General features: G+C 44.6%; 1 protein-coding gene across 4 annotated transcripts in view; it reads right to left on the bottom strand.

The window, feature by feature from the left end:
- Nucleotides 1-27,921, bottom strand: part of Wdfy4 (WDFY family member 4) — a 287,946-nt gene that overhangs the window by 137,611 nt on the left and 122,414 nt on the right. For all 4 annotated transcript variants that reach the window (XM_004874534.4, XM_087210586.1, XM_087210585.1 and 1 more), the window contains 8 exons: nucleotides 16,495-16,568; nucleotides 14,687-14,848; nucleotides 14,167-14,258; nucleotides 12,466-12,565; nucleotides 10,234-10,439; nucleotides 9,205-9,374; nucleotides 7,100-7,225; nucleotides 2,153-2,317 (listed from right to left, as the gene is read on the bottom strand). In XM_004874534.4, the coding sequence (XP_004874591.2) occupies nucleotides 2,153-2,317; nucleotides 7,100-7,225; nucleotides 9,205-9,374; nucleotides 10,234-10,439; nucleotides 12,466-12,565; nucleotides 14,167-14,258; nucleotides 14,687-14,848; nucleotides 16,495-16,568 (1,095 nt within the window). The remainder of the gene's footprint in view (nucleotides 1-2,152; nucleotides 2,318-7,099; nucleotides 7,226-9,204; nucleotides 9,375-10,233; nucleotides 10,440-12,465; nucleotides 12,566-14,166; nucleotides 14,259-14,686; nucleotides 14,849-16,494; nucleotides 16,569-27,921) is intronic.

The raw sequence follows: 27,921 nt of genomic DNA, 5'->3' as shown, positions 1-27,921 counted from the left end.
ACACCTTGCCCACGTGACAGACGGTTGGGAGGGAAAAAGAACCGAACAGCAGAGCTCCTTCAGAGAGGAGCCCCCAGACCTTTGCACTCAGTTTCTTATTTGAGGTTTAGAAAGTCGCCAGGAGATAGTGAGACAGGAGTCATTAGCCAGGCACCCCCTCCTAGAGGACATGCAGGTGCCAGAGGTGGGTGACACATCCAAGGACACTGGCCACAGCCCAACTCCCGCCCACCAACTTCTCCTGTGCTTTCATCTGTTGGCACCTCCCTTTGCTCATTCATAAAATTAATGCAGCCATTCTTAATTAAGCCATAAAATGAATTTAATGGCACCTAGGGAGGTGGTGACTGCATTAATTAGCTCTGTGCAGCCTCAACTGGAAAGATGCCATATAAATAATCCACAGCAAACCAAAGCCTTGGGCCGACAGCCATCTGTGGGAGCAGGGTCCGCCATGTCCCCGAGAAGCACAGCCTGGCAGATCTGGCTCAGAGCTGGGATCAGGCATGGAGGGTATGGAGGGGGCCTTGGAATTGGAGCCAGGAGCCCCAAGGTGGACCCAGCTGGCCCACAGGGTACTGCCTGACTGTACAAGGGGTCTTTGGGCTGGGCCCTCCTCCCCCAAGCAGCTCCTGCATACTGTGGGAGGAGGAGCCTGGGCTGGCTCAGCAACGCCAAGCCTGGCCCTAGGGGTAGGGGCTGAGGTAGGCCTCAGGATTTCAATGTCAGGCCTTAGACTCAGGGCCCTGGCCCTATAGAGGGCCTGCTGAGGGGTAGCAAGGGCAATCCAAGGGATGGCCCCTCTTCTTAGCCTGGCCTGCAAGTGTGAACCCCACCTCCCCACACTGCACCCCTTTCATACATTTTACAGCCGTTTTTTATTCTTGATTCTCCAGTAAGTTACTGGAGTTGATATTAATCCATCAAACCATTTTGCAACCAGTTTTCTTTTTTTATGTGTCTTCTACTCCTTCTCATTGAAACTGATTATATTCATCCCTAGTCCCCATGGGGGTTGGTTCCAAGACTCCCTAAGGATACCAAATTCCGAAGGTGTTTGGGTCCCTTATATAAGATGGTATAATGTTTGCATATAACCTAAACACATCCTCCTGAATAATTTATCTCTAGATGACTTACAATGCCTACTGTGATGTGAGTGCTATGGAAATAGCTGTTATACTATGTTATTTTGGGAAGAATCACAAAGAAAGAAGTCTGTACACCTTCAGCACAGATAAAGCTTTCTTAAAACTACTTTCTCTCCAGGGCTGCTTAAACCCCAGATGAAGATCCCAAGGTTACAGAGAGTTGACTGCACTCTTTACACTTTATTTGGTGATTAAATTTTATTTTAAACCAGCCATGATGGGAAGGGCCCTGACTTCCTGCAGACCCTAGCCAGGCGGGGGGGAGGAGGTTTTGAGGGGAGAGAGTGGAGTTTAGGTCTCTGCTGTGTCATTTATTAGTCCCAAGATGAGCAGCACATCACATTCCCTCAACAGTTCCGTGACGTGCATCCCACCACCCTCTCTGATGCCCAAGGACTCTGAGCACCACTTTGTCTCTAAGCTTCGGTTTCCACTTCCTGACACCACCTGTGTGGAGGGCTGCTGTACAGTGATGTAAAGCTCAAGGCTCAGGACTGGTGTGTCTTAGGGCTCCAGAGACAAATGCTGTCACCGTGGATGTAACCCTGGGAAAGGTTAGGCAGGAGACCCAAGACCTTGTCCTCCATCTCATGGGAGTCCTTCTGTTCCCCTACTCCTGGCTTGCCTGCCTCCAAGCTGGGTCTTCACAGCACCCTGGCTGTCAGAAGTCCAAGCTGTGTTCCAAACAAGAGTCACCAACATCTTCATTAGCAGACCAGGCATTCACATAGAACTGGACCTGCTCTACCATCGCATTGCTCATTACTGAGGTTCCTGACAACTCAAAACAACCATTGCATCTTGGAGCTGAAAATGACCTTGACTGTATCTCAACCAAAAAAAAGTAAATTACTCAAGCTGTTTATTAACACTCCAGTCCCACTGCTTTAAATGGGTCCCAATTTTTGGAGGTGGAGAGAAGTTAGCCCTACACTGGAGAAAGATGAGGAAGTCCTCAAATCCCTCCCTGGGGTGGGTGGGTGGGTGGTGGCTTGTCCTACCTTTTGGGCTCCCAGGGGGAAGGTGACTGTGGCCAGGGTCTGCAGGAAGTCAGGGGCCCTCCAGGCCGGGTCCTGGGGGTAGGTGCGGTGCACAAGGCCCAGGAAGTACAGCACACTGGCCGGAAATGTCTGCTCCCATGTGCCTTCTTTACAACCTGCAGAGGGCTGAGGACACACTTCATGAGATGTAGTCAGGGTCAGTGTCGAGGTCAGTGTCCATAGCAGTGACACGGAGTAGCCTGAGCTCAGCTCGCAGGCTCCTCCCCAAGACTCACAAAGGTCGTGCTGTGAGTCACCAAAACTGCGGTCAGCAATGCGCAGGCCGTCACATGGGGATGGTGCAGTGTGTGCGGGAGTTGGCCCTGGGCTGCAAGTGCTGTCCTCTCCTCACCGCACAGCAATCCTCTAAGGCAGGCTCTTTGTGGACCCCCTCATCTACAGAAGGGGCTCAGAGAGGTTACACTGTTTGCCAAGGTCACCCCGTGGTGAGGATCAGAGCAAGAGACTGACACTGGTGAACCATCATTCCCCTACGCAATTTGACATATCATGAGTGCTGAGCCCAAGGGGAGTGCCCACCAGAGGTCACTTCCTTCCCCACCCTTTGCAAACCACCCCTGGCCAATACCCGGGCACACCCTTTCCCTTGCCGGTAGGGTCTGGGATGGGTTGTGTCCTGTGCTGGTCCCACTACCCTGCCTGACCATTAGTGTGCCTCACACTGTGATGTCTCTCATAGCTTTTGGCCACTTGGCTCACACGGGGAAACTCAAACCTAATTGCAGAAAGGAAGGCAAGACACACGCAGTTGCAGTTCTGGAACCTGGCAAGGGTTTGGTCTGGGTGAGAGCAGGTGGAGGAAACATTTCTGAAGCCACCTGCATCTGGGCCCCCCAGGCCCTCCAGCACAATATTAGATTTTCAGGGAGTGTGCACAAGAGGAAGGCAGAGTTATCTTGGGAGTTCATCAGCCTGGATGGAATCCAGCCTCTGTCACTTAATACAGCCTGGCTTGAATCAGCTCCTTTTCTGAGGGTAGGGGGCTCCTAGGGATTGAGCCCAGGGCTCTTGCATTGAGCTACATCCCCAGCCCTTTTTTATTTTGAGACAGATCTTGCTAAGTTGCTAAATTGCCCAAACTAGACTTGCACTTGGATTCTCCTGGCTTGGCCTCCCAGAGCACTGGGATTACAGATGTGCACCACCATGCCCAGATGGACCAGCTCCTTATTACAATGCCTCTGGCTCCAGCTCTATTGAGCAAAGATGCTGATGTGACCTATTTCAGAAGGTTGCTATGTGGATCAAATGACACATTTTAGCAATGCGACTTATTTCCACAGTGACTAGCACAGGGTGAAAACAGAAGCAGCTGCAAGATGAGGTTACAGACAGAGGGCTTGGACTTTTGGAAGAGGAATTTGGATTTGATCAACCAATCCACAGGGACCCCTGAAGGTCAAGACATGGCCACAAAATGCTAGGCACACGTGTGACCCCTGTGCCTGTGGTCTGTGACCTTGTTTGGATGGATTCTACATCTCTATAATGGAGGAAATGCTGTCTCTTCCAGTGGATTATCACATGCAGTAGAAAGTCTAATATTAAAATGATAACTAACAATGCAAAATATTGGCAAGGGTGTGGAACAGCAAGAACCCTCCCAAAATGAAAGCTGGTGAGAATGTAAATTGGTCCTTCCACTTTGGAGAATTATTTGTCATGTGTACAGCTAATTACCCACAATTCCACTCCTGGGGACATTTCCACAGAAAGGGAAATGTCCATAAAAAGATAGGTATATGGAAGCTTTATTCCTGATACTTCCAAACTGAAACAACCCGGAATGGATTGTGATTAATTATGACAAGAAAATACCACTCTGCAGAGAAAAAACTGAACTACTAACATCCAGAACAATAAGAGTGAATCTCACAACACAGTGACAAGCAAAAGAAGCCAGATGCTAAAGAGTATGTACTGTATGGTTCTGTTTGTATCAAGGTCAGGAACAGGTAGCCTCATCTATGGTTACCATTGAGCAAGGATGGATGTCAAACAAAATAAACTGCGAAGGAAAAAGGAAATAAATGAAACTGTTTGGAAAAGATATATTAGGGCTATTTTTACAATTAAGTTTGCAGCCTGTTTCCACTATTCTTCTATTTTCTGTCTTTCAGAGTTAGATGCTTGTCTACTGTATTTGGTAAACGATGCTCTCACTACAGGCATCTGTACCAAATCAATCACTGAGAAGCTTCATTCTCAGTACCTATCTGTTAATCTAACATGTACAATGAGCCTGGACCCTTTTCTTTACCTCGTCTAAAAGTCACGTGTTTAATATGTGAGCTTAACCTTCTGATGTTTGCTGTTATAGTGTAAATGTTTGGGTTCACACTTATACTACTATCAGCATGACACACATTTTCTATGTTGTTAGTGATATTTTGTTGTCCCTTTCGTTTGCTTTATTTTCAATAACCTTAATTGAATAAGTAGGGTAGCAGGTTCCTTATAATGTAAACAGAAAATATACATCTTTTCAGGTACCCCCAAATTAATTGTATATTAATATCTCAAAGATGAAAAATGTACTGCTTATATAATCTGACCAGGGTAGAAACAAACTAGAAATAGATAAAAAATTGAAATTAAAAAAACCCAGACTTTGAAAAATAGAAATCAAAGTGATCTTTGCAATTATAATCACAGAACTTCTAGAAAACAATCAAAAATGAAGATGGTAAATATAAAAATCTTAGAAGCTGACAGAAAAAAAGAAACTGGTAAATATACCCAAGATCTGATTCTTTAAATAAATCCACAAGCTATCAGCTCCTAAGTAGCAGGAGTGGTGTGATTAAAAAAAAGGATGTGAACTCCCAAACTAAGAGCAAGAAGGGAGAAATAACATAGCAAATTAAATGAATTAGAAGAGGCCTGCCATAGTTTAGGTTTGGGATGTTCCCAAGGTCCACGTGTCAAAGACTTGGTCCTCAGCTTGGCACTGTTGGGAAGTAGTAGAACCTTTAAGAGGTGGGGCCTAGTGGGAGGTCTTTAGGTCTTTGGAGGCATGACCTCAAAGGAGATGGTAGAACCCTGGCTTCTTCCTCTCCTTTTTTTGCAATCCTGGCAGTGAAGTGAGAAGTCTTGCTGTGTTGCACATTCTTGCTATGATGAGTCGCTACGAGTCCTAAGCAACAGGCCAACTGATCATGTAATGGAAAGTAATTAACACAAGACTATTTGTGCACACTGAATAAATGGGAAAGTATGTCTAAACACCAATTAACTAAACTGGGTCAAGAAGACATTTAAAGGCTTTAAAAAGTCAATAATCATGGAAAAAATTTAGGTGTAAGCAGCCTTATAGAAACCATTTAAATGACCTAAGAATTGTGGATTTAATACATTCCTGACTATAAAGCAGATTAGTCCCTTTCTATATAAAACTAGCAAAAGACCAACATCAAAAACCGATAAAGATATAACAAAAAAGAAAACTGCAGCCCAATATAATTTACAAAGGTGCATATAAAATCATAAATAAATATTTACGAACAAAATAAGGAAGTATTCTTAACAAAGTAAAAACGGGGAGACTAAATAAGATCTTTGTAAGAATACTACAAGTCTATCAGTATAACTCACCATAGAGAACTGGTTAGAAGGAAAAAAGCACACAATTGCCTGCTTATATGCTAAGGGACTACTGAATAAAAGTGAAAAAAATCGTATCTTTAAAAAGGGCAAAAGTGTGATCTATATCTTCTCCACATAACCACACACAAACACATACACATAGAAATTGGCAAATGACATAAACAAGCATCTCACAGTAAAATATATAGTTAACGAGCACCTGAAAAATTGTTTTTAAAAAACAGAGTAATAATAGATGCAAAAATAACTCGACCATGAAACAATCATTCCCTAGGCTGTGAGGCTGCTGCGGGCTGAGAATGGGGCTGTACACTTCGGCACAAGACACAGACAGACACAGGACAGTGAGATGTGTCAGGTACATGTGCGATGTTTAACGCAATCTTCCTGAGAAGTGCATCCAAAAATGCATGAAGTGTTCACTGTGACCTGCTGCCCACATCCCAGAGTTGACACTAGGGAGTCCATCAAGGAAAACATGTTTGTTCAAGAAAGTTCATCATAGACTTTTTATAATAACACTCTGAAAATCAACATAAACTTCTACTACAAATACAGAAAATGCCTATAGTTTCCCACTCTACTGACCTGGAAAGACATTTACAACATATTGAGAAAATAAATGCAAAAATAGTTTTGTGGCCTCCACCTCTGTCAGGATACACTGTGATCTGCAGATGTGGAGGGCCATCAGGTGCTTATTTGTGTAGGGAAGCTATTGCTTTCGTAAAATGCATCTCCCAGCCAGGGTGCACAGAGCTTCTTGGGCTCTTTTAGGATGGGCTTCCTGTTGCACTCAAGTCACCCTGGGAGCCTATTCACCTCTTCCATTTCATTTCACTAATTACCACCTGCTGTGCCGTGAACATGTTCCCTGAAAGTTCATGTGCTACAAGCTTAATCCCCTAACTCCTATGCTCATGGTATCTGGAGGAGGGGCCACTAGGGGTGATTAGGATGAGATGTCCCAAGGGTGGCCACATGATGGCACTGATGTCTTTAGACAAGGAAGCAAGATCCAAACCAGCAAGCTTGCTGTCTCCACTCGTGATGCCCCTACTCTGCTTTGGCTCATCAAGACAGCCTCGCCATATCCCTCAGGAGTGTGGCCTCCAGACTATGAGCTAAACAAACCCCTATCTTTATAAATTACCTGGTCTTGGGCATTTGGTGGCAGCCAGAGAGAGAGGACTAAGACATCAGCATTCCTGGGAAGCTACTGGGTTGAGACCTCCCCACTTGCCTCCCATCAGAGGGTGGCTTGTGGGAAATGCATCTCACCTGGCTCATGGTGGCTCTCAGCATTTCCAGGAGCAGCAGGGCACCTTCTGTGCACAGCCCGGCCCGGAGCACTTCTTGCTGGTGGTGCTTCTGCAGGAGCCACTGCAGCATGGCATCCAGGCTGTCCTGCAGGAGGAGGGAGGGCTATGAGGAGACCTAGGGCACATGATCAGGGCACCAGCTCTGTGGCCCATGTACTGCCTGTTCTGAGGCACCTCTAAGAGCAAAGTACCACAGCACTGCAGCAGCCACAGTGCATGGCCACCTGGAAACTTTCAGCCCAGAGGGCGTCCATGATGGAGGCAATGCCACTATAGGAAGTGAAGACCCACTCATGACCTGCCCCAAGACAGGTGGGTTCCCTTGGGCTCAGAACTTGGCTTGCCCGGCACATGAAAGGGCCTGGGTCCTATCCACAGCATCAATCAATAAATAAGCACAACGTTTTTAAAAGAAGTTTTGTTCTTTTGATCTGATCTCACAAGCACTCAATGTCCTAAAGAATGCCAATGACCTTTTATAAATGAGGTTATAGAAGACCCAGGAAGAATCCAAACATTGAGGGGAAGTGTGGTGTAGTCAGAAGAGCAAGGATTTGGAATTGGGACTCTGAACAAGGGCATGGAGGGTGGGGTCTGCCCAGCCTCCTGGCAGCTCAGTTTCCTTCCCTATGAGAAAAAAATCCCATTATCCACCTCAAGGGATTGTTTAAATATCAAGCGGAATAAAATATGTAAAGCATCTATCATAGGTCCTGACACTTGGCAGATGTTTGTTTCCTACAATATATTCTTAGAGAAATAAAAGTCCAGGTGTCCATGAATTTAGCATAGTATATTCAGAACTCTGAAGTATGATCTGTGATACTGTACTTTCAATATATATCAAGACATAGATCTACCAAATGTAAGGGTATACAAGAGAGGCAAATGCTTGAGCTTTCTCTACACATTCATGCCCTTGCCTTATTTTAATTCAGTTCAGTTTCACTCAACAAAATTAAGACCAAGAAACGATTTCCAAGCCTGCTTTGTGTCAGGTGCCCAGGGAGGCCAGTAAAAGGTGGGCTCTGTCCTACAGATGCTCAGTATTCACAGAGACAGGCACCAAGTACATATGCTGGTGCCATACAACACAAAGATACACTGAGTCACAGAGGAGGAAGGGTCTAGAAACTGTGGAAGAGGATCTGAGGACCTGAGTCTGGGGAAGGACACTCCTGGCAGGCAGGTGACAATGGAGAAAGGAATCAGTAAGGGGAACAGGTAGGTGAGCACAGAGCAGCTGGTCTTCTTGGAAAAATGACCCAGGGTAGGGACAGCAGGGAGGGCAAGTTAGAGACAATCAGGGACCCAAACACAAGGGACTTTGGTGCTCCATCCGGAGTATAAACCCAGCCTTGCAGGAATGGCAGCCAACAAGACTTGGACTTGGAGCATGAGGGTGTGGAGGGTGAGGTGGGTGTAGATGAACGTCGAAAGGAGGGTGGGATCCTGTGCCCAGTGAGTGTGGACTCCTCTTGGATCATTTTCCAGGAAGGCAAGGAATGTGGTAAATGGACATCATTTGGTCCAGAGTGTGAGCCCAGGGTCAGCCTCTGGTTTCCAGTGGGACAGAGTTTAACACAGCTGTGTCTAAAAGGATGAGTCAGTAGAAAGGGAGACACTGGAAAGACAGTGAAGAGAGAGGACAAGGACGGCTTGAGGAAGGTGGGGAGTCCCAGAGCAGCCTGGAAAGCCTGCCTTTCCCGTGCCCATGGTGACAGGGTGCTGAGGAGGGTAGCAGGGAAAGTAAGCGGCGGGAAGCAGATGCCTCACCAATACCTCATTTCTCAGCTGTGTCCAGGAAAAGAAAAACTTTAACTCGAGACTAATCCAAACCAGACTTACCAGGTGAGATAGTGGCTGAGGATAAGAGGGTCATAGACTAAGGGGAGGCTGTCTGAGAGCTACTTGGGGTGTGGGCCACAAGGGAAAAGAGTGAGTCTGACATTTGCAGCCCGAAGGAGCAGCAAGCGGTGAGCATAGCATCTCAGGGAGCTGCCTCAGTCCTGTGGAATCAGAAAGCCAGATGTCCTTCGGCCCCAGGGTGGTCCTAGGTCCCACCTTGGGCCCATCCTTCAGCTCTGTCAGTGGTGTCTGCAGGAAGAAGGTGGACACGATGAAGTAGATTTCCGGGATGTGAACGCGGTGGCTCAGGAAGTCAGTCAAGACGCGGAAGCCAGGAAGCAGGCAGTGGCTGTGCTCGGGCACAGCTTCGGGGCTCTTCAGGTTGTCTGTGGGTTGAAGAGGAGGCATGAAATGGAGCTGAGAACAATCACTTCTGGTCAAGGTAGGGGTGGACACACCAGGGGTCTCTGCCACCTATCCCTCCCTTAGAGACACGAGATTGAAATACACTTTCACAAAGTTGAGGAGAAGAAAGCACTTGGCTATAACTCGTTTTCCTATTCCTGATAGCCTCATTCATTCATTTATCCATCCATTAATTCATGTATCCATCCATTTATTAATTCATTCATCTATCTACCCATTCATTTATGCATTCATCCATCTATTTATTAATTCATTCACTCACCCATTCCATCAGTCAACCATTCATTGATTCATCCATTCAAAGACAGATACTAAATGCCAACCAGCTAGGAAGTAACCAGGCACTTTTGTATTAGGCAACTTGGATACAGAAGTGTAGAGAGTGGTGGAAGGGATGGACAATAAGTAATAAAACACAAACACTAGGAGAAAGTAAGGAGCACTGCAGAGGACAGGAAGAGGGGCAGGGAGGATTGACAGAGGTTCCCTGACTCAGTCAGGACCCTCCTCTCCTGGAAGAACTGAGACCCACCTGAAGGATGAACCCTATGGGCCAAAAGAGGCACACAGGCAGCAGAAGCCAAATGGGAAGTGCTTGCCCTTGCCAGGTGTGTGACCAGATGAGGACCCTGGGAGTGCTGGGGAGCAGCATCCAGGGGCTGCAGAGCATTGAGGCAGGAAGATGCTGCCCAGCAGTCTTGGGGCAGGGGCTGATATGGGGCCTCCCTGGGTGAAGGGTTCAGGCGATCCTGCTGCAGGGAGTGGCACAGGTTCTGCAGTGTCACTCATACCCCAGGACCAGGAGGTACCCATACTTACCCATTATGATGGTCACACCCTCGGCACTTCGCTCCACCCAGGAGCCCACAGACAGGCCATCCTTGAATTGGGCACGGAGGGAGGGGCTGGACAGGAAGTGCAGCAGCAATTTCAAGGCCAGCACGGTGGTGCTGGGATGTAGGTGGCCCTGCAGGAGCAGCAGGAACCAGTCAGGACCCAGGCTCAGAAACATCTCCTCCTTTGACCTGGGGGTGGATAAATGCAGTCCATTATCTTTCAGGCTATGACCAAGGGCCACATCCAGAAGTGACACTGCTTGGCCTCACGAGTCCTTTAGGAAACTCAGTGAAGGTTGGCATTTGATTATGACTTAGTGAAGCACATACCAGCACATTTTGAAAGAATGCAGAGTAAAATGATGGCAGAATTGCTGCACAGTGGATAAATTTGTTCATTAGCTGCTGCAATATAAGTTGGTCAAAGCTTTGCAAAGCAACTGGAAACTCTGTATGAAATAGGTAAAATCATGCATGCTCCTTAATTTTCCAACTTTACCACTATTCATATGTACACAGTACAGGAACAGCTACGTGTCTAATATAATTATCACTGATCTAGTCATAAAACACAATGCTTGTTTATCTCCTTTTAAAGATATTAGTCAAAACCAATCTAAGTGGAATTGTCCAATATTTACACATTTTTATCAGTTTAGGCAAAGAAAGGCCATGACTACCACTTTCAAAAATTAATTTTAAAATGATGAGTCTTGAGAATACAGACTTGCTGATGGGAACCGAAAGGAACAGGAGGGCAGGGAGGTGGGCAGCAAGGACAGTGACTGAGCACAAGACTAAGCCTCGGGCGTCAGGAAAGAGACATCTACACAGAGCAGTGGTCTCAGCTTCAGCTGACAGACTAGGCAAGGTGGGGTTGGGGCTGGTGTCCCCTGGAATGAGTAGTGGACTAGGGGCCAAAAAACTGTGCTCCTTCCTAGGCCTGTGATGTTCACAGACTAGATGACTTTGGCAGAACTCTTGATGTGCTCTGGTCATTTGACCCAGTGATGATTGTGGTGATGATGGGGATGATGATGTTATAAGGATGATGGTGATGAATGATGCTCATGACTGTAATGGTAACGATGGTGATGATGGTGGTGATGGTGATGATAGTGAGAGTGATGATGGTGACACTGGTAATGACAGCAGTTTAGAGTGTTACAGTTTCACTCTCAGGTCTATCTACATATTAATTTATTTCATCCTCACCACAGATGTCTATGGAAGGTATTATTTTTAATTTCACACGAACAAGTCGATAGAGGCATACAGAGCTTGCCTAGCCTTCCTGACTCCCTGGGGGTAGAGCTGGGGTCCAGGCCAGAAGGTCCCGATGCCAGTATCCAAGTGCTTAAGCACTATACTACATTCTCTTTTTAAAAGATGAAAAAGAATAGGGCCACACTAGCTGATCTCCAAGACATCTTCCAGTGTCAACATGCTTCAATTCTAAGCATGTAAAGACTTACAGACTGGCAAATTTGCAACCACGATTTGCAGGTTGCTTCGCTGAGGGGTGATCTTCTCCCCTCACTCAAAACACACACAAACACACCAACTGTAAACTCTGAGAGGCCGAGGAATTGTACTGATGTGCTCATGGTTGCATCCTAGGAGCCAGGAACAGTGCCTGGTACACAGTAGGTGCTCAACAAATAGGTGCTGAATAAATGACTCCAGGGTTGCAAGCAGGCAATGGGAAGAGTTAATGGAATCAACTTTATGATTACACATTACTTTGGAAGTTAACGGAAGGCAGATGCCACTTTTTTCCAAGTTGGAAAAATAACTAAAGCACTAAGAGTAAATAGCAGAAGAATTTGGCAAGGCTTTCCCTTGATGGATGTTACTTGGGCTAACCATTTCTCCATTCTGCTTTCTGCCAAGTACAGGACATCAAAGTCAGTGATCGTCATAACTGCCAAAACCATAACAATTACATGATGGCAATGGTGACAAAGGAGTTGATTGAAATGACATTGAATCTGTTTCCCATTACTCTTGCCTATTGAACATTTGCATCCAAATATCTCAGGGCAAGGTCTGGTTTATTGGGTGGAGAAAATACAATTTTTGTTCTGCCTCATGTAGGAAACACATCACAGAAAACAGACTCAGAAATGCTAAACTTTTCATTAAGAGAAGGTTTTAATACCGCACCCTGTAGGAGGCGATCTTGTGCCAAATCACTCTTCCCAGAGCTACTCACTCAGAGGACAGATGGATCTGAGGGGAAGACATTGCACCGAGTAGCATCTCCAGCAACTGGTTTCTGAGCTTGATTGTCTTTGCAGATGTTTGGCTTCCAGCTATAAAACAGAAAATTCAGATTTGAGAGAAAACGGATGTAAAGAGACATAACATTCACTGCAGTGAGCCATCATATTCATCAAACGCTTAGTTTACCCAGGAATTGGGGCATGGATGAGACTTAAAGTTTTGGCACTCGATTCTAGATTACAATGCAATACTTAAAAAAGAATTTCAGGAAATGCTGCTGAAGTTCCCTTTACCTAGAAATGTCTTCAGTGTTACCTATCTCTGAAAACAAACAAACAAAAATGATAAAGGCAAATCTATCTTTCAGCAGAATCTTTGTAGGTTATCATAGGCTGCAGCATTTCCAGAGCACCTAGCGTGTGCTGGTTTTATGGGTGGCATTGGGAGTTGGGTGGTAAATTGGGGCTCTGTGTTCCCTGGCTTCCTGCTTTCAATCCTCTTCCAGACAAGGCTTCTATGTTTCTTGTTTACTTTGCCCTGAAAATAAAAGAGAAGCCAGAGCAGAGGGCTTGAGAAGAAACATGATTTCCCAAATATCACTGAAGCCCTAGGAGATATCATAACACTGCTTTACTATGACTCGTTAGAAGTTTCAGAGTGAAGTCCATATTCGAAAACTCAAAGGTTGTGTAAAGGAGCTCACTCTGGGCCATTACCTGTCATCCATCCCCTCACTTGCCAGGCATCTTGGGAGCAGTTTGCGTTGCAGCACCCTGCTGCAGTGAGAGCACGGAGGAGGCTGCTCAGAGAGTCGGCCTAATCTCTAAGATACTAATCCCACTGAGCCTCACTTCCCTTCAGGTCTAAGATGGGAACAGAAGTCTCACTCTTGGGCCTTGATCTGAGATCATGGGGTAACATAATTTGTACACGTTGAGTAATGCTGTTCCAGAGGGTCTCCTGTGTCCATGGGACTGTCTGGCACCTGCTCTGTCCAATACCATAGTCACTAGCCTCTTGTGCTTCCCTGGACTCTTGGAATATGGCTAGGCTGAGGAACTGAATTTTCAACTCCATTTAAGTTTCACTAATTAAATTGTAAATGTAAATGGCCACATGTGGCAAGAGGCTCTGATCTTGAGCAGCACAGGCCTAGAGGGCCTGGATGCAGTGGGGGCAATGTTCCCCTCGCACCACCCAAGCAGCAGGGACACCAAACAAGGCAGAGCTTCCGTTTCTGCACCTAGCTAAGGAGAGAGATCTGCCCAAGGAAACCAACCCCAGGCTGTGCATTGCACAAAGCCTCAGGAGCCTCGGAAGCAAAAAGAACAGCACAATATAGCATAGCAGGGCTGAAAACCCTGGTCTACAGGAGGAGGCAGGAATGGGGCAGACAAGGGCGGCATTTCTGGAGATCAGTATGGGCAAACCAGACATGGAGGCTGCATCCTTGTGCACTGGGACCTCAGGAGCTCAGGCATCTGCATCCAGGGGTTCTGGGGAGCGGGGGTCCACCCATAAGGCACCACCAAGGCCCAGGTGCTGTCTCAGGGAACTGAGTATCCCCCAAGCCTCAGAAACCAGCTGATGTTCTAGGGCAAGAATATGTGACCCTGATCATAAAACTGCTCAGCTGCAGGTGGCTTCCCTGTCTCCCTCAGCCCCGGGCATTTGGGCAAGATCTTCTCACCAGGCACTGAGGAGGCCGGGGCTCCATCCACACAGACCTGAGTCTCTTCCACTGAGGAAGGCTTGAGAGTGTATACAACAAAGAGCCCGATCCTGTACACAGCAGGAGAGAAGGACAGGGGAAATCATGTTATCCTATGGTCCACACAGACAGTACTTCCAGAAACTTCTAAAATCTGTTGAGATTCATCAACGTGACCTCTGGCATTTGCAGATCAGCATATGAGGAGGGTGAGGCAGAGGGTGGGGCTAGCTGGCACGTGCTCTGGGCTAATGCAGGCACCACCACTGCTGTGGGGACGGCCACACTCATAGGGAGCCTTGGGGGGGGTATGAGCATCAAAGTCAGTAGACCCCAGATGGGGAACCACCTCTCACCCCACGCCCATCTCTTCTTCCAACTCTCAGCACTCAACAGACGCTGCCCTGGCAGGATCCTAGTGCTGTCACTGGGCTGAGCACAGCAAGGACACGGCTGGTGCATGTCCCTCTGTAATAGTCCAGGCAGCTTGGTGAGGTACCTCAGTAGGTCCTGGATGCTGAAGTGACCCTTCAACTGGCAGCCCAGGATGCCAATGATAATGGGGACCTTGGCGGGAGCAAGTCTGGGGTTGTTGAAGAGGAAGACAAGCTTGGGGATGAGCTGGGCTTGGTGGGCGACCTCGGCATTCCTTGCTCCTTCCCTGCAAGCCCAGGAGAGAGACAATAAAAGCTTTTACTGGAATGAGCCGAATTCACTATGTTTCTGCTAAAAAGCTTTTCAACACTAGACTTGTTCCTGACTCCAGTGCTCTCTTGGCACCTTGTCAAGATGCCGTCAGACACCCATTGAATATGCGTCTGCCAAGTGCCTGAGTCACTGGGACACAACCCCCAGCCCTCCATCCTCCGGAAACCGCCTTCAAAGACAAACCCCAATTATTGACTTTTAAATCCCGAGCCCCGAGGAAAATGAGTGCCAGCCTCAGAAAACTCAGAATCAAGACAGCAGACACTCATGTGACCCGGAGCCAGTCCCCATGCAGAAGCAAGGGCCTGTCTGGGTGTGCCTGCCATCTTCCTACCTGCCCAAGCCACAAAGTAGACTCCAGTATCCCTCCTTGGGATAACCACAAAGCCAGTTTCCAGTAAGTTCTACTCCCTCAAAGAAAGCAGCTCCCAGGGTAAATGTCTGTTTCTTAGAAAACAACAATTTCAGGTGGAAAAAGTAAAAGGGGAGTGGGGTGGGCAGAAGAGGAGAGAAATTTGGGTGGGAGGATTGCCCCTTCAGAAGCAGCTCTTTGCCATGAACACACTGAATTCTCCTGAGCTGCACATCTCTGATACCCAAAGGAGGAAGAAGCAGCCCCGTCCTGTGCCAGAGAAGCTGCCTGAACAAGTGTGTGCTTCTCTGAATTTCCAGCACTAAAAATGAGGTGGGAAATGTGGTGGGTTTATGACAAGCTTCCACAGTAAGAGTCTGCACGGAGAGAGGTTTACAAATGTATCCCAAATGCCAAGGATACTAATGGCCATGGGAACAGCCTGAGAAGGTGAGGAGGTGGGTCCTTAGGCCTCCCTCTTACTCTCCCTTTCCATCCACTGCAGAGAAGCCAGCCTGCTGGCCCAGCCACAGGGTCCAAGTTGTCCCAAAGAGACTCAACCCTATTTCCAGCACTATCGAGTAAAGAAGCAGTCCTGCCTCTGACAACCCCGATAAGCTTTGGAGCTATTCAGAGAAGCTGCCCAGCAGCCACCTGGTAACCATGGAAGAGATCTGCAGAAATGATGCAGTCCTGAGGGACAGAGGGACACAGCTTAGGCACAGTCATGTGGGCAAAAGGCCTGGGAGGGGACAGCTGCCTCTTTCTCTTGTAGGAGCCATGAATTCCTTCTTCAACTGTCCCCTTTCCCTTCTCTTCCTCTTTCCTTCCTCCTTCCCATCCTTCTTCCTCTTTCTCCTACCTCAAGCTGCTTTGGGTTCTATTTCTGCTGCTTGCAACCAAAAGAGCCCTGAGCAACTAGAAGTGGCTTGGAGAATTCTGTTGGGGGAAGTGGGCTGGGAACCAGGATGAGTTTTCCTCTGCTGGCCACAGTGGCAGAACCCAGATTTGGTGCTGGTCCCCAGGGCTACAGAGGCTTCTAAATCCCCGGCTCCTGAGCCCAAGGCCATCAGAAGAGAGAGACCTGGACCATGTGCACGACCATCTAGGAGGACAGCTCCCACCCGCTCACCCACTGGACACAGGGAGGAGGCCATAGTCACTGAGCTTCAGTTGTCCTGTCCTCTCAGGCCTTATTCCTGGCAGGAAGACTTAGAACTAACCCAGGGCTGCTGGCACTCCCCTACCTTGGTGACTGGAGGATATCCATGAGGTGAGACAAGAGGGCGAGCTCCAGGTTGTCTGCAGTTTTTGTCCAGAGCTGGAAGACAGGACACACACACTGAGGCCAAAGCACACATTGGGCAGGGTCCACAGGCAGCATGTTGCCGGCCATGGGTCTCCTGCAGCCTGGAGCCAGCACTGCAATGGGACCAGCTCCCCTGACCTCAGGCAGGTGGGGGTGCCTCTCCTGGAGAAGCTCAAACTTACCCCTCTCCTCCAGGCTCTGCTGCTGCTTGGTGCTCACTGTGGGTCTGGATTCCAAACCAAGGTCACTGGCACTAACCGTGCCCGCATGTGCCCAGTGCTGGGCCCACACCAACAAGATCATATGCCAGATGCATTGTGTCCATATTGGAGTCCACAAGACAACACAAGTCCCACTTTACAGGTGAGAAAGTAAAGGCAGAGACAGAGCAACTGAGTGACAGGTGTCATTCACCACAGCAAGTCAGAGGAGAGGGACCAGAAGCTAGGTCCTATCCTTTTGGGTTTTACACTTCATGAAATATTCATGGCTTACTCTTGTTCAATATAGTTTTGGAAACATTGGCCATGGTAATTAGATAAGAGAAAGAAAAGGAACAAGAGTAGGAAATGAAGAAGTCATTATTATAGATGACATGATGCTCTATATAGAAGACCCCAAGAACTCCACCAAAAGTCTTCTAGACTCAATAACAAAATTCAGTAGACTAGCTGGATACAAGGTCAACACACAAAAATCAATAGCTTTCCTCTACACGAATAATAGATTCACTGAGAGAGAAATAGGGCAAATAACTCCTTTCACAATAGCATCCAAGAAACTGAAATACCTAGGAATCAACCTAACCAAAGAAATCAAAGACCTCTCCTCTGAAAACTATAGCACTCTGAAAAGAGAGATTGAAGATGATATCAGAAAATGGAAAGACATCCCCTGCTCCTGGTAGGAAGGATAAATATAGTGAAAATGGCCATACTTCCAAAACTGCTATATAGATTCAATCCAATCCCAATTGAAACCCCAGCAGCATACTTCACAGACCTTGAGAAAATAATCCAAAAATTCATTTGGAACAAAAAGAGACCCAGAATAGCAAAAGCAATTCTAGGTAACAGAGACATGGCAGAGGGTATCACAATCCCCAACCTGCAACTATACTACAAAGCTACTGTGATAAAAACAGCATGGTACTGCCAAAGAAACAGACCTGAGGACCAGTGGAATAGATTAGAAGATGCAGAAACAACTCCAGACACACTCAGCCATCTCATCTTTGATAAAGGAGCCAAACACTCTCACTGGAGGAAAGACAGCCTCTTTAATAAATGGTGCTGGAAAAATTGGGCTTCAACTTGCCAAAGATTAAAACTAGACCTATATCTCTCACCATGAACTAACTAAAATCAAAATGGATTAAAGATCTAAATATTAAAATAGAAATGCTGAATCGCCTGGAACAAAGGTTAGGTAGAACTCTTGAAGACATTGGTGTAGGAAAAGATTTTATGAACAAAACCTCAGCTGCCTGTGAACTAGCACAATCAACAAGTGGGATCTCTTCTTATTAAAAAGCTTCTGCACAGTAAGAGAAACCACCAACAGTGTGAAGAGACAACCCACAATGTGGGAAAAAATCTTCACCTGAAAAAAAAAATCTTCACCTCAGACAAAGGTCTACTATCTCGAATCTATAAAGAACTTAAAAAGATCAGACCTCCCAAATTTAAAGACCCAATCCGAAAATGGGCATCTGAAATGAACAGACATTTCTCACACAAAGAAGTAGAAATAGCAAATAAACATATAAAAAAGTGTTCAACATCACTGGTCATTCGAGAGATGCAAATGAAAACAATGCTGAGATTCCACTTCAGTCCAGAAAGAATGGCTGCTGTCATGAAATCAACCAATAACAAATGCTGGCAGGGCTGTGGGGAAAGAGGAACCCTGCTCCACTGCTGGTGGGAGTGTGGACTGGTGCAACCACTGTGGAAATCAGTATGGAGATACCTCAAAGAACTAGGTCTGGAAGTCCCATTTGACCCAGCTTTTCCCCTGCTGGGGATCTTCCCCAAAGAATTAAAAGAATCATACCACAGTGATATGTGTGCACCCATGTTCATAGCAGCACAGTTTGTAATAGCTAAAACTTGGAAGCAACCCAAATGCCCATCAACTGGAGAGTGGATAAAGAAAATGTGCTTTTTATAAAATGGAGCACACTACTCAGCCATAAAAAATGAGAAATTAGAGAAATTTATAGCTCAATGGATGCACATTGAGGCAATACTCTTAAGTGAAATAAACAGGACACACATGTATAAATACCGAATAGTTTCTCTAGTGTGAGAAAATGAAAGTGAAAATTAGGACTAAAAGGTATAATAGATAATGTGAAATAGGAAGAAAAGGGGCAAAGGGGAAGGGGAAGTGGGAGGGGTAGGGGAAAGGAAAGAAGGGAATGGAATTAATATGAGAAAATGAAAAATGGAAACAAAGTCTTTGTAAATAGGGAGGGGTGGAGGGGTTGAAGGGAGGGCTGGGGAAGGGGGAAAAATAAGAACCAAGAGAGATTATGTAAAGGTGCAAATTTCCAATGATGAATGTCATTATATTGTATACCTTAAATATACCAATAAAATAAAATTAAAAAAAAAAAGAAATACACATGGCTTGATGCATACATAGCAAAAAAAATAAAACAGCTGTCACTGAGCCTCAGGGCGGGACTGGTGGTGTGCCTTCCAGTCCCATTGCTACTTCCTTTCTATTTGTTATCTCTAAATTCTAACAATTCCCAAGGCCCAGGATACAGCAGGTGGGGACATGAAATCATAAGAGTGTACTCAAGAGCAGCAAAAAGACCACAGCCTGAAAACAATGCCATTTGCTCAAGGGAAGAGAGGCCATGACAGTCCTCAGATGCTGAGTCATGGGACAGAGCTGCAGGGAGATGAGTTTGAAGGCACTCCTGGAATGCCTGAAATCACAACTTGGTGTGCACTGTCTGTCCTATACCTATAAACCTATGATAAAGTTCAATTTATCAATTAGGCACAACAGGAGATTAACAGTAATAACTGATAACAAAATAGAATTATAATAGCAATATACTATAATAGCTTATGTAAAATTTATGAACTGCTGATTTCTGGAATTTACCATTTAATAGTTTTGGACTCTGGCTGACCATGGGTAACTGAACTTGTCTACAGTGAAACTACACATAAGGAGGGATGACAGTATCTTTATTTAGGGAAGACGGGGAATGAGGCTCAGGGAGACTGAGTCACCTTGGTCTCTGGTTGGGAAAGACTGGTGTCAAAGCCTGGAATTTTCTTGTCTGCACAGTAGAGGGTTCAGACAATGACCCACAGGGCCCATGATGAATCCACTGAAACTGGCAGGTGTCCCTACTCCATGTCCTGACTACCAGAGAAATGAAAGAGCCCCGTCAACACAGTTCATCAGGAGGCTGTGCATGCAGGGACCACCTGTCTGCAACCCCAGGAGCCTGGCGTCACACTATGGGTGCTTAATATGGATCAATTAAATTCTTTAAGAGAATGGAAGCAAAGTGAGTGAGTGTGGTGCTAGGAAGCCAGACCCAGGCTGACAGGTTTCCAGCCCTTAGTATAATGTCGTATAACCATGGACACATAGAGATTGGGCAGTCAGGCAGGGAGGGCACCCCAAGTACCCACTCTAAGACCTAAGAGCCCTGTGCGTTTGAAGCATTCATTCATGGATTTGTTTATTCAGCCAAACACAACAGCTTAATGCTGTGATCTGGTGAGCTGAGAAAGAAAGAGATAAACCTACCATCCAGTAATGTGGGTCCCCTGTCCCCTTCCTATAGGAGCTTCTAGCCCCGCATTTCCCTTCTAGCACATTAGAACAATAACTTGCCACAGCTACTCAAGGTTATCTAGCTTTTCTAGAAACTTGTTTCTTTCTTTATTCATTCATTCGTTCATTCATTTAGTGCTGGGCATGGAACCCAAGCCCTTCATGCTGGGCTACATCCCTAGCCCTGTTTTGTTTTGTTTTTTTCCTAAATCCCTGGCCCCCTAGCCCTGTTTTATTTTTTATTTTGAGACAGGGTCTCACTAAGTCACTGAGTTGCCCAGGCTGGGCTCAAACTTGCAGTCCTCCTGCCTCTGCTTCTCAGAGTATAGAAATTTCTTTGCACCATACTAAGTATCTGAACTTGGGAAGGCATAGAAAATTGATTCTTTTGGCTATTGTCCTGTGTCACATAACCCTATATGAAGGACTGTGTTGAAATATATGGATTAGATTTGTTTGCATAACAAATAGACAATGTTCAGATGCTCCTCTCCCCCTAACCCTGAGACCACTTTACTCTCAGATATGAGCTTCTTTAAAAAACCAGAAGTGAAAAAAAAATTTTAAAAAACCAGAAGTGTAAGACTTGAATATCTTCAACTTCTTATTCTCCTTGCCTCTCAACTTCCTGTCCTTTCCTGCTTCTCAACTTCCTGTCTCATCTGCCTCTCAAATTCCTGTCCTTCCATGCGCCTCGATTTCTTGTTCTTCCTTGCTATCCACTAGTCATCATGGACCTCACCCTCTTGTCTCCAAACTTTCTATCTCCTTTCAGGACCTCTTCTACCAACAATCTCTTCTCCCACTAGTTAAGAAACTGCCCCATCTTACTGCCTCTTCCCCCTCAGCCTGCAATCAGGCTTAAGTCTCTCACCTTCAACACAAACCCAGAAGTCTTGAGACTCCTTTTTGTTTTCTAATATCATATTCAGGACTTCGGCAGCTACATTTATGGTTAAGATTACTGCATTTTTCATTTCCTGTACTGTGCCTTGTTTTGATCTGGTATAGAGATTAGCCGGTCAGGTGAGCTGGGAGGGCACTCATTCCTTTTCTACTCATGGGAGACTTCCTAAACTTGAGGCAGCCTGTCACCTGACTGATAGATTTTCCCTGTGAACCCCCTGGGCCTAGAGTTTCTTTATAGAGGAGGCTGACTTGTACAGATTTCAAACCAGTGATTCCATTTATTTGATGGTGATGGTATTGTTTGGCCTTTTATTTCTTTTTGAGTAAGCAAGCTTGGGAAACAAGTTTTCTCTGAGATTGTTCAAATGAGCTGAGCTTTCTAACTTATTCACACAAGGTTACTGACCTTATTTTCACATTACCTTTCTAATTGCAGTATCTGCTCCTTTTCCTTCCTCATATTATTAATTGGGGACTTACGTCTTTTTTTCTTGACCGTCTTTTTCAGTGCTGAGATTGGAACCCAGGGCCTTGCACATGCTAGCCAAGTGTTCCACCACTAAGCTACCCCTGCAGCCAGTGACCAGTCTTAATTGTCTGTTTTATAGGTGCCAGATCTTATTGCTTCTCTGAATATTTTTATCTTTCCTGTTTTATTATGTTCTCATCTTCATTTTTTGTTTCCTTGTTTCTCTGAGTTTTGTTTTTATTTTTGTTTGTTTGTTTGTTTGGTTGGTTGGTTGATGTGTTGGTCATTCTAACTTTCTGATCTAGAAGTTCTATTCATTAATTTTAAAATGTTTTCTCTTTCTAATGTAGACATGGATGACTTTCAGCAGCAGCCCCAAAGTGTCTGGGTACCTGGTCCCGCCGCTGTCCTTTAATTCTGAGTCACTTCTAATCTGAATGATTTCTTCACTTATTCTCCTCTTTAACCCCACTGCCTTTTCCTCAATGTAGGTTTCAAATTTTCCACTGAAATTTCTGCAGCCAGCTCTTGATAGACACCCTGCTTGGGACTCTTACCACCAGAGTAACATACCTAACATAATATTCTAATGTGTCCATCTTCATTTAACATCCTCTTAATAGGAGCAGTTTGGCAAAACTTATTGACTATCTAAAAGTTGTTTATAAAGTCTTTATCCTCATGTTTCAACTTTGATGGCTTATTGTAGGAAAATTATTTTAAAGTAGGGAGGAATGCTGTACCTGGAGGACTACTGAGGATGCCAGGAACTTGCTGTATGGTAGAATATTCCTCTGATCTCAGTGAAGTGCCTGTGTGTTCAGAATTAAAATACTGAAATGCATTTGCTACATGAGAAAAGGCAGGGCTCAGAGTAATAACACTACTGTGATCATGACTGTGATTAAGGAAAGAACGGAGAATCACACAAACTTAACACTAGTGGAGAGGGTCTTGGGAATAGGAGGATCTCCCCCATAACTTTCTAATTTAAAACTCCATAAGAATAAGTTAGAGGCAGGTCTGCGCAAGCCCTACTGGGGTTGCAAGTCACAAGGAACATGCCAAATCAGCCCGCGCCCTGGCAACAATCCACTGAACACCCCCCACCCGGCTCCTCCGTACAGCCACCTGGTTCCACACTACAAAGACACAGAGGATACCGGACCACCAGATCACAGTACTGAGTCCCGCCACTCCCGGATCAGAGGTAGGGGCATCTGAGCCACCATCCCACTGCTCCTGGTCCAGAGGAAGAGGCTTCCTGGCCACCATCCCTCTCACTGCTAACAGCCCACAGGAAAGGGCTTTTGGGCCACCATCCCATCCCTACCGCTGCTCCCGGCCCCTGTCCCACCTCTCCCAGCTCAGAGGAGGTAATCCGTGCAGGCACCAACAGCAACCCCCCCCACCGGTAGAAATGAGAAAACACATAAATAAGTCTCAAAACCAGACTTCCAGATCACCGACAGCAACCCCAAAGGGAAATGAGATGGAACACTCTGATACTCAACCACCTGGACCCACTGAACTGGCAACAAAAGGGGATCTGGAAAAAATGAAATCAGAAATAATTTCTCAGATAACAGGAGAAATTCTGCTCCTAGTGCAAGACATGATTAATAAATCTAGAGAGGAGCTGAGGAACATGATGGAATCCCAACATAAGAAACAAATGGAATCCATAAAACAAATGCAAATAGATTTCCAGGACATGAAAAATTCCACTGAAAGTCTACACAGCAGAATGAACCAGTGTGAGGACAGAATTTCAGATATAGAAGATAAGATTGCAATTAGTGACCAGGAAAAGAAAAATTGCTTCAAAATTATAAGGGAACATGAGAAATCAATCCAGCAGCTGCTAGATGATGCAAAGAAGAATAACATAACACTGATTGGACTCAATGAAGAAATAGGAGAGAGTGCAGATGATATAAAAAACTCTTCACAAAAATAATGGCAGAAAACTTCCCAAGCAGAGGAAAAGAGCTTGACATACAGATAAGTGAGGCATATAGGACTCCAAATAGCCTTGATCAAAAAAAATCTACACATAGGCATATAATTATTAAGATTCCAGAAACTCAACAGAAGAAAAAAGTTCTCCAAGCAGTCAAAGAAAAGAAAGAAATCACATACAAAGGAAAGCCCATCAGAGTCACAGCAGACTTCTCAACACAAAGCCTCAAGGCAAGAAGAGCTTGGAGTGACATATTCCAAGCCTTAAAGAAAAACAGCCTCCAACCCAGATTGATGTATTCTGCAAAACTCTCTTCCAAAATTGATGGAGAAATAAGATACTTTCATGACAAAGAGCACCTTAGGAACTTTGTGAATACCAAACCAGCACTCCAAAGAATTTTACACAATAGCCTAGGAACAGACATTGAGGATCACAACCCCAGGAAGCAAAGCAGAATGAACCCATCTGGCATGACAAGAAATTCAATGGAAAGGGGGAGAACCCAACAAAAAGAAAAAGTCATGGCAATGACAAGTCAATATGTTTCAGTTATAACCATCAACGTTAATGGTCTCAATTCACCCATCAAAAGAAATAGACTGGCAGAATGGGTCAAGAAGCAAAATCCAACAATATGCTGCATACAAGAAACACACTTCATTCAAAAGGAAACTCATAGACTGAAAGTTAAAGGGTGGAAAACAATACTCCATGCGACAGGAACCCCCAAAAAAGCAGGAGTAGCTCTCCTCTTTGCAGATCAAGTAGATTTCAAACCAACACTGTTTAAGAGAGATGAAGAAGGACACTACATCCTTGTAAAGGGAAGAATCCAAGAGGAAGAGATGACAATCATAAATATCTATGCACCAAACACTAGTGCACCCAACTATATAAAACAAATACTAACGGACATGAAAAGTCATATATGCACTAATACAATTGTAGTGGGGGACCTCAATACCCCACTGTCACAAATAGATAGATCAACTAGACTAAAAATAAGTACTGAAATACTAGAACTCAATTGAACTCTTGAACAAATGAACTTAACAGATGTTTACAGAGTCTTCCACCCCACAAAATCACACTGAACATTCTTCTCAGCTGCACATGGGTCATTCTCCAAAATAGACCACATACTCACACATAGAACATGTTTAAGTAAGTGCAAAGGAATTGAAGTTATCCCCTGTATATTATCAGACCATAGTGCGATGAAATTGGAGATCCATAGCAAAAGAAACTCAAAAAATTTCATAAACACTTGGAAATTGAACAACACACTTCTGAATAACCAATGGGTCACAGAGGAAATTAAAGAAGAAATCAGACAGTTCCTTCAATTAAATGACAATGACAACACAACATATCAGAATCTATGGGACACAATCAAAGCAGTCTTACGAGGGAAATTCATAGCAGTGAATACGCATATTAGGAAAACAGAACGATCCCAATTAAACAACCTGATGCTGAACCTCAAGCTTCTAGAAAAAGAAGAACAGGACAACCCCAAAGCTCATACAAGGGAGGAAATTATAAAGATCAGAGGAGAAATCAATGAAATGGAGACTAAGAGAATGATACAAAAAAAATCAATGAAGCCAAGAGTTGGCTCTTCAAAAGAATCAATAAAATTGACAAACCTTTAGCCAACCTTGTCAGAAAGAGGAAAGAAAAGGCCCAAATCCATGCAATTGGGAATGAAAAAGGTGAAATTGCAACAGACCCAGCAGAAATACAGAGGATCATCAATACCTATTTCCACAACCTATACGCCAATAAGATGGACAACACAGAAGAAATGGACAGATTCCTAGATACATAGGAATTACCAAAGTTGAATGAAGAAGACCTAAAAATTCTGAACAACCCAATATCAACCAATGAAATTGAAAATGTAATTAAAAACTTATCAACTAAGAAAAGCCTGGGCCCTGATGGGTTCACTGCTAAATTCTACAACACATTTAGAGAGGAACTGCTGCTGCTACTCTTTAAACTCTTCAATGAAATTGAAAGGGAAGCAATACTCCCAAATTCATTCCTGGAAGCAAGCATCACCTTGATCCCCAAAGCAGAGAAAGGCCCAACTGAAAAGGAGAACTGTAGGCCACTCTCACTAATGAATATAGATGCAAAAATTCTTAATTAGATAATGGCAAACAGAATGCAGAAGATCATCAAGAAGATCATACACCCTGATCAAGTGGGATTCATCCCAGGGATGCAGGGATGGTTCAATATATGAAAATAAATCAATGTAATACACTATATCAATAGAGCCAAGGACAAAAACCATATGATTATCTCCATAGATGCAGAAAGAGCATTTGACAAAATCCAACATGCATTTATGATAAAAACCGTACAAAAAATTGGAATAGATGGTCTCTACCTCAAACTGATAGAAGCCATCTATGAAAAACCAACAGCCAATATCATACTAAATGGTCAAAAACTGAAATCCTTCACACTAAAATCAGGAACAAGACAAGGATGTCCACTATCACCACTCTTGTTCAATATAGTTCTGGAAACATTAGGCACTGCAATTAGACAAGAGAAAGAAATGAAAGGAATAAAGATGGGAAATGAAATCAAATTGTCATTCTTTGCAGATGACATGATACTCTATATAGAAGACCCCAAGAACTCCACCAAAAGTCTTCTAGACTTAATAATCAAATTCAGTCAAGTAGCTGGTTACAAGATCAACACACAAAAATCAATAGCTTTCCTCTACACGAATGACAGACTCACTGAGAGAGAAATAGGGCAAATAATTCCTTTCACAATAGCATCCAAAAAACTGAAATACCTAGCAGTCAACCTAACCAAAGAAATCAAAGACCTCTCCTCTGAAAACTATAGCACTCTGAAAAGAGAGATTGAAGATGATATCAGAAAATGGAAAGACATCCCCTGCTCCTGGTAGGAAGGATAAATATAGTGAAAATGGCCATACTTCCAAAACTGCTATATAGATTCAATCCAATCCCAATTGAAATCCCAGTAGCGTACTTCACAGACCTTGAGAAAATAATCCAAAAATTCATTTGGAACAAAAAGAGACCCAGAATAGCAAAAGCAATTCTAGGTAACAGAGACATGGCAGGGGGTATCACAATCCCCAACCTGCAACTCTACTACAAAGCTACTGTGATAAAAACAGCATGGTACTGCCAAAGAAACAGATGTGAGGACCAGTGGAATAGATAAGAAGATGTAGAAACAACTCCAGACACACTCAGCCATCTCATCTTTGACAAAGGAGCCAAACACCCTCACTGGAGGAAAGATAGCCTCTTTAATAAATGGTGCTGGAAAAATTGGGTTTCAACTTGCCAAAGATTAAAACTAGACCTATATCTCTCACCATGCACTAAACTAAAATCAAAATGGATTAAAGATCTAAATATTAAAATAGAAACTCTGAACCACTTGGAACAGAGGTTGGGTAGAACCCTTGAAGACATTGGTGTAGGAAAAGATTTTATGAACAAAACCTCAGTTGCCTGTGAACTAGCACAATCAACAAGTGGGATCTCTTCTTATTAAAAAGCTTCTGCACAGTAAGAGAAACCACCAACAGTGTGAAGAGACAACCCACAATGTGGGAAAAAATCTTCACCTGAAAAAAAAAAAATCTTCACCTCAGACAAAGGTCTGCTATCTCGAATCTATAAAGAACTTAAAAAGATCAGACCTCCCAAATTTAAAGACCCAATCTGAAAATGGGCATCTGAAATGAACAGACATTTCTCACACAAAGAAGTAGAAATAGCAAATAAATACATGAAAAAGTGTTCAACATCACTGGTCATTTGAGAGATGCAAATGAAAACAACGCTGAGAATCCACCTCACTCCAGAAAGAATGGCTGCTGTCATGAAATCAGCCAATAACAAATGCTGGCAGGGCTGTGGGGAAACAGGAACACTGCTCCACTGCTGGTGGGAGTGTAGACTGGTGCAAGCACTGTGGAAGTCAGTATGGAGATACCTCAAAGAACTAGGACTGGAAGTCCCATTTGACCCCGCTATTCCACTGCTGGGGATCTTCCCCAAAGAATTAAAAGAATCATACCACAGTGATATATGTGCACCCATGTTCATAGCAGCACAGTTTGTGATAGCTAAAACTTGGAAACAGCCCAAATGCCCATCAACTGGAGACTGAATAAGGAAAATGTGGTTTTTTTTGTA

The sequence above is a fragment of the Heterocephalus glaber genome, unplaced genomic scaffold (assembly GCF_053883595.1).
Source record: "Heterocephalus glaber isolate CG9 unplaced genomic scaffold, H.glaber_assembly_v1.0 deba00001150, whole genome shotgun sequence".
Lineage (NCBI taxonomy): Eukaryota > Metazoa > Chordata > Mammalia > Rodentia > Bathyergidae > Heterocephalus > Heterocephalus glaber.
This window is presented reverse-complemented; position numbering and strand designations above follow the sequence as displayed.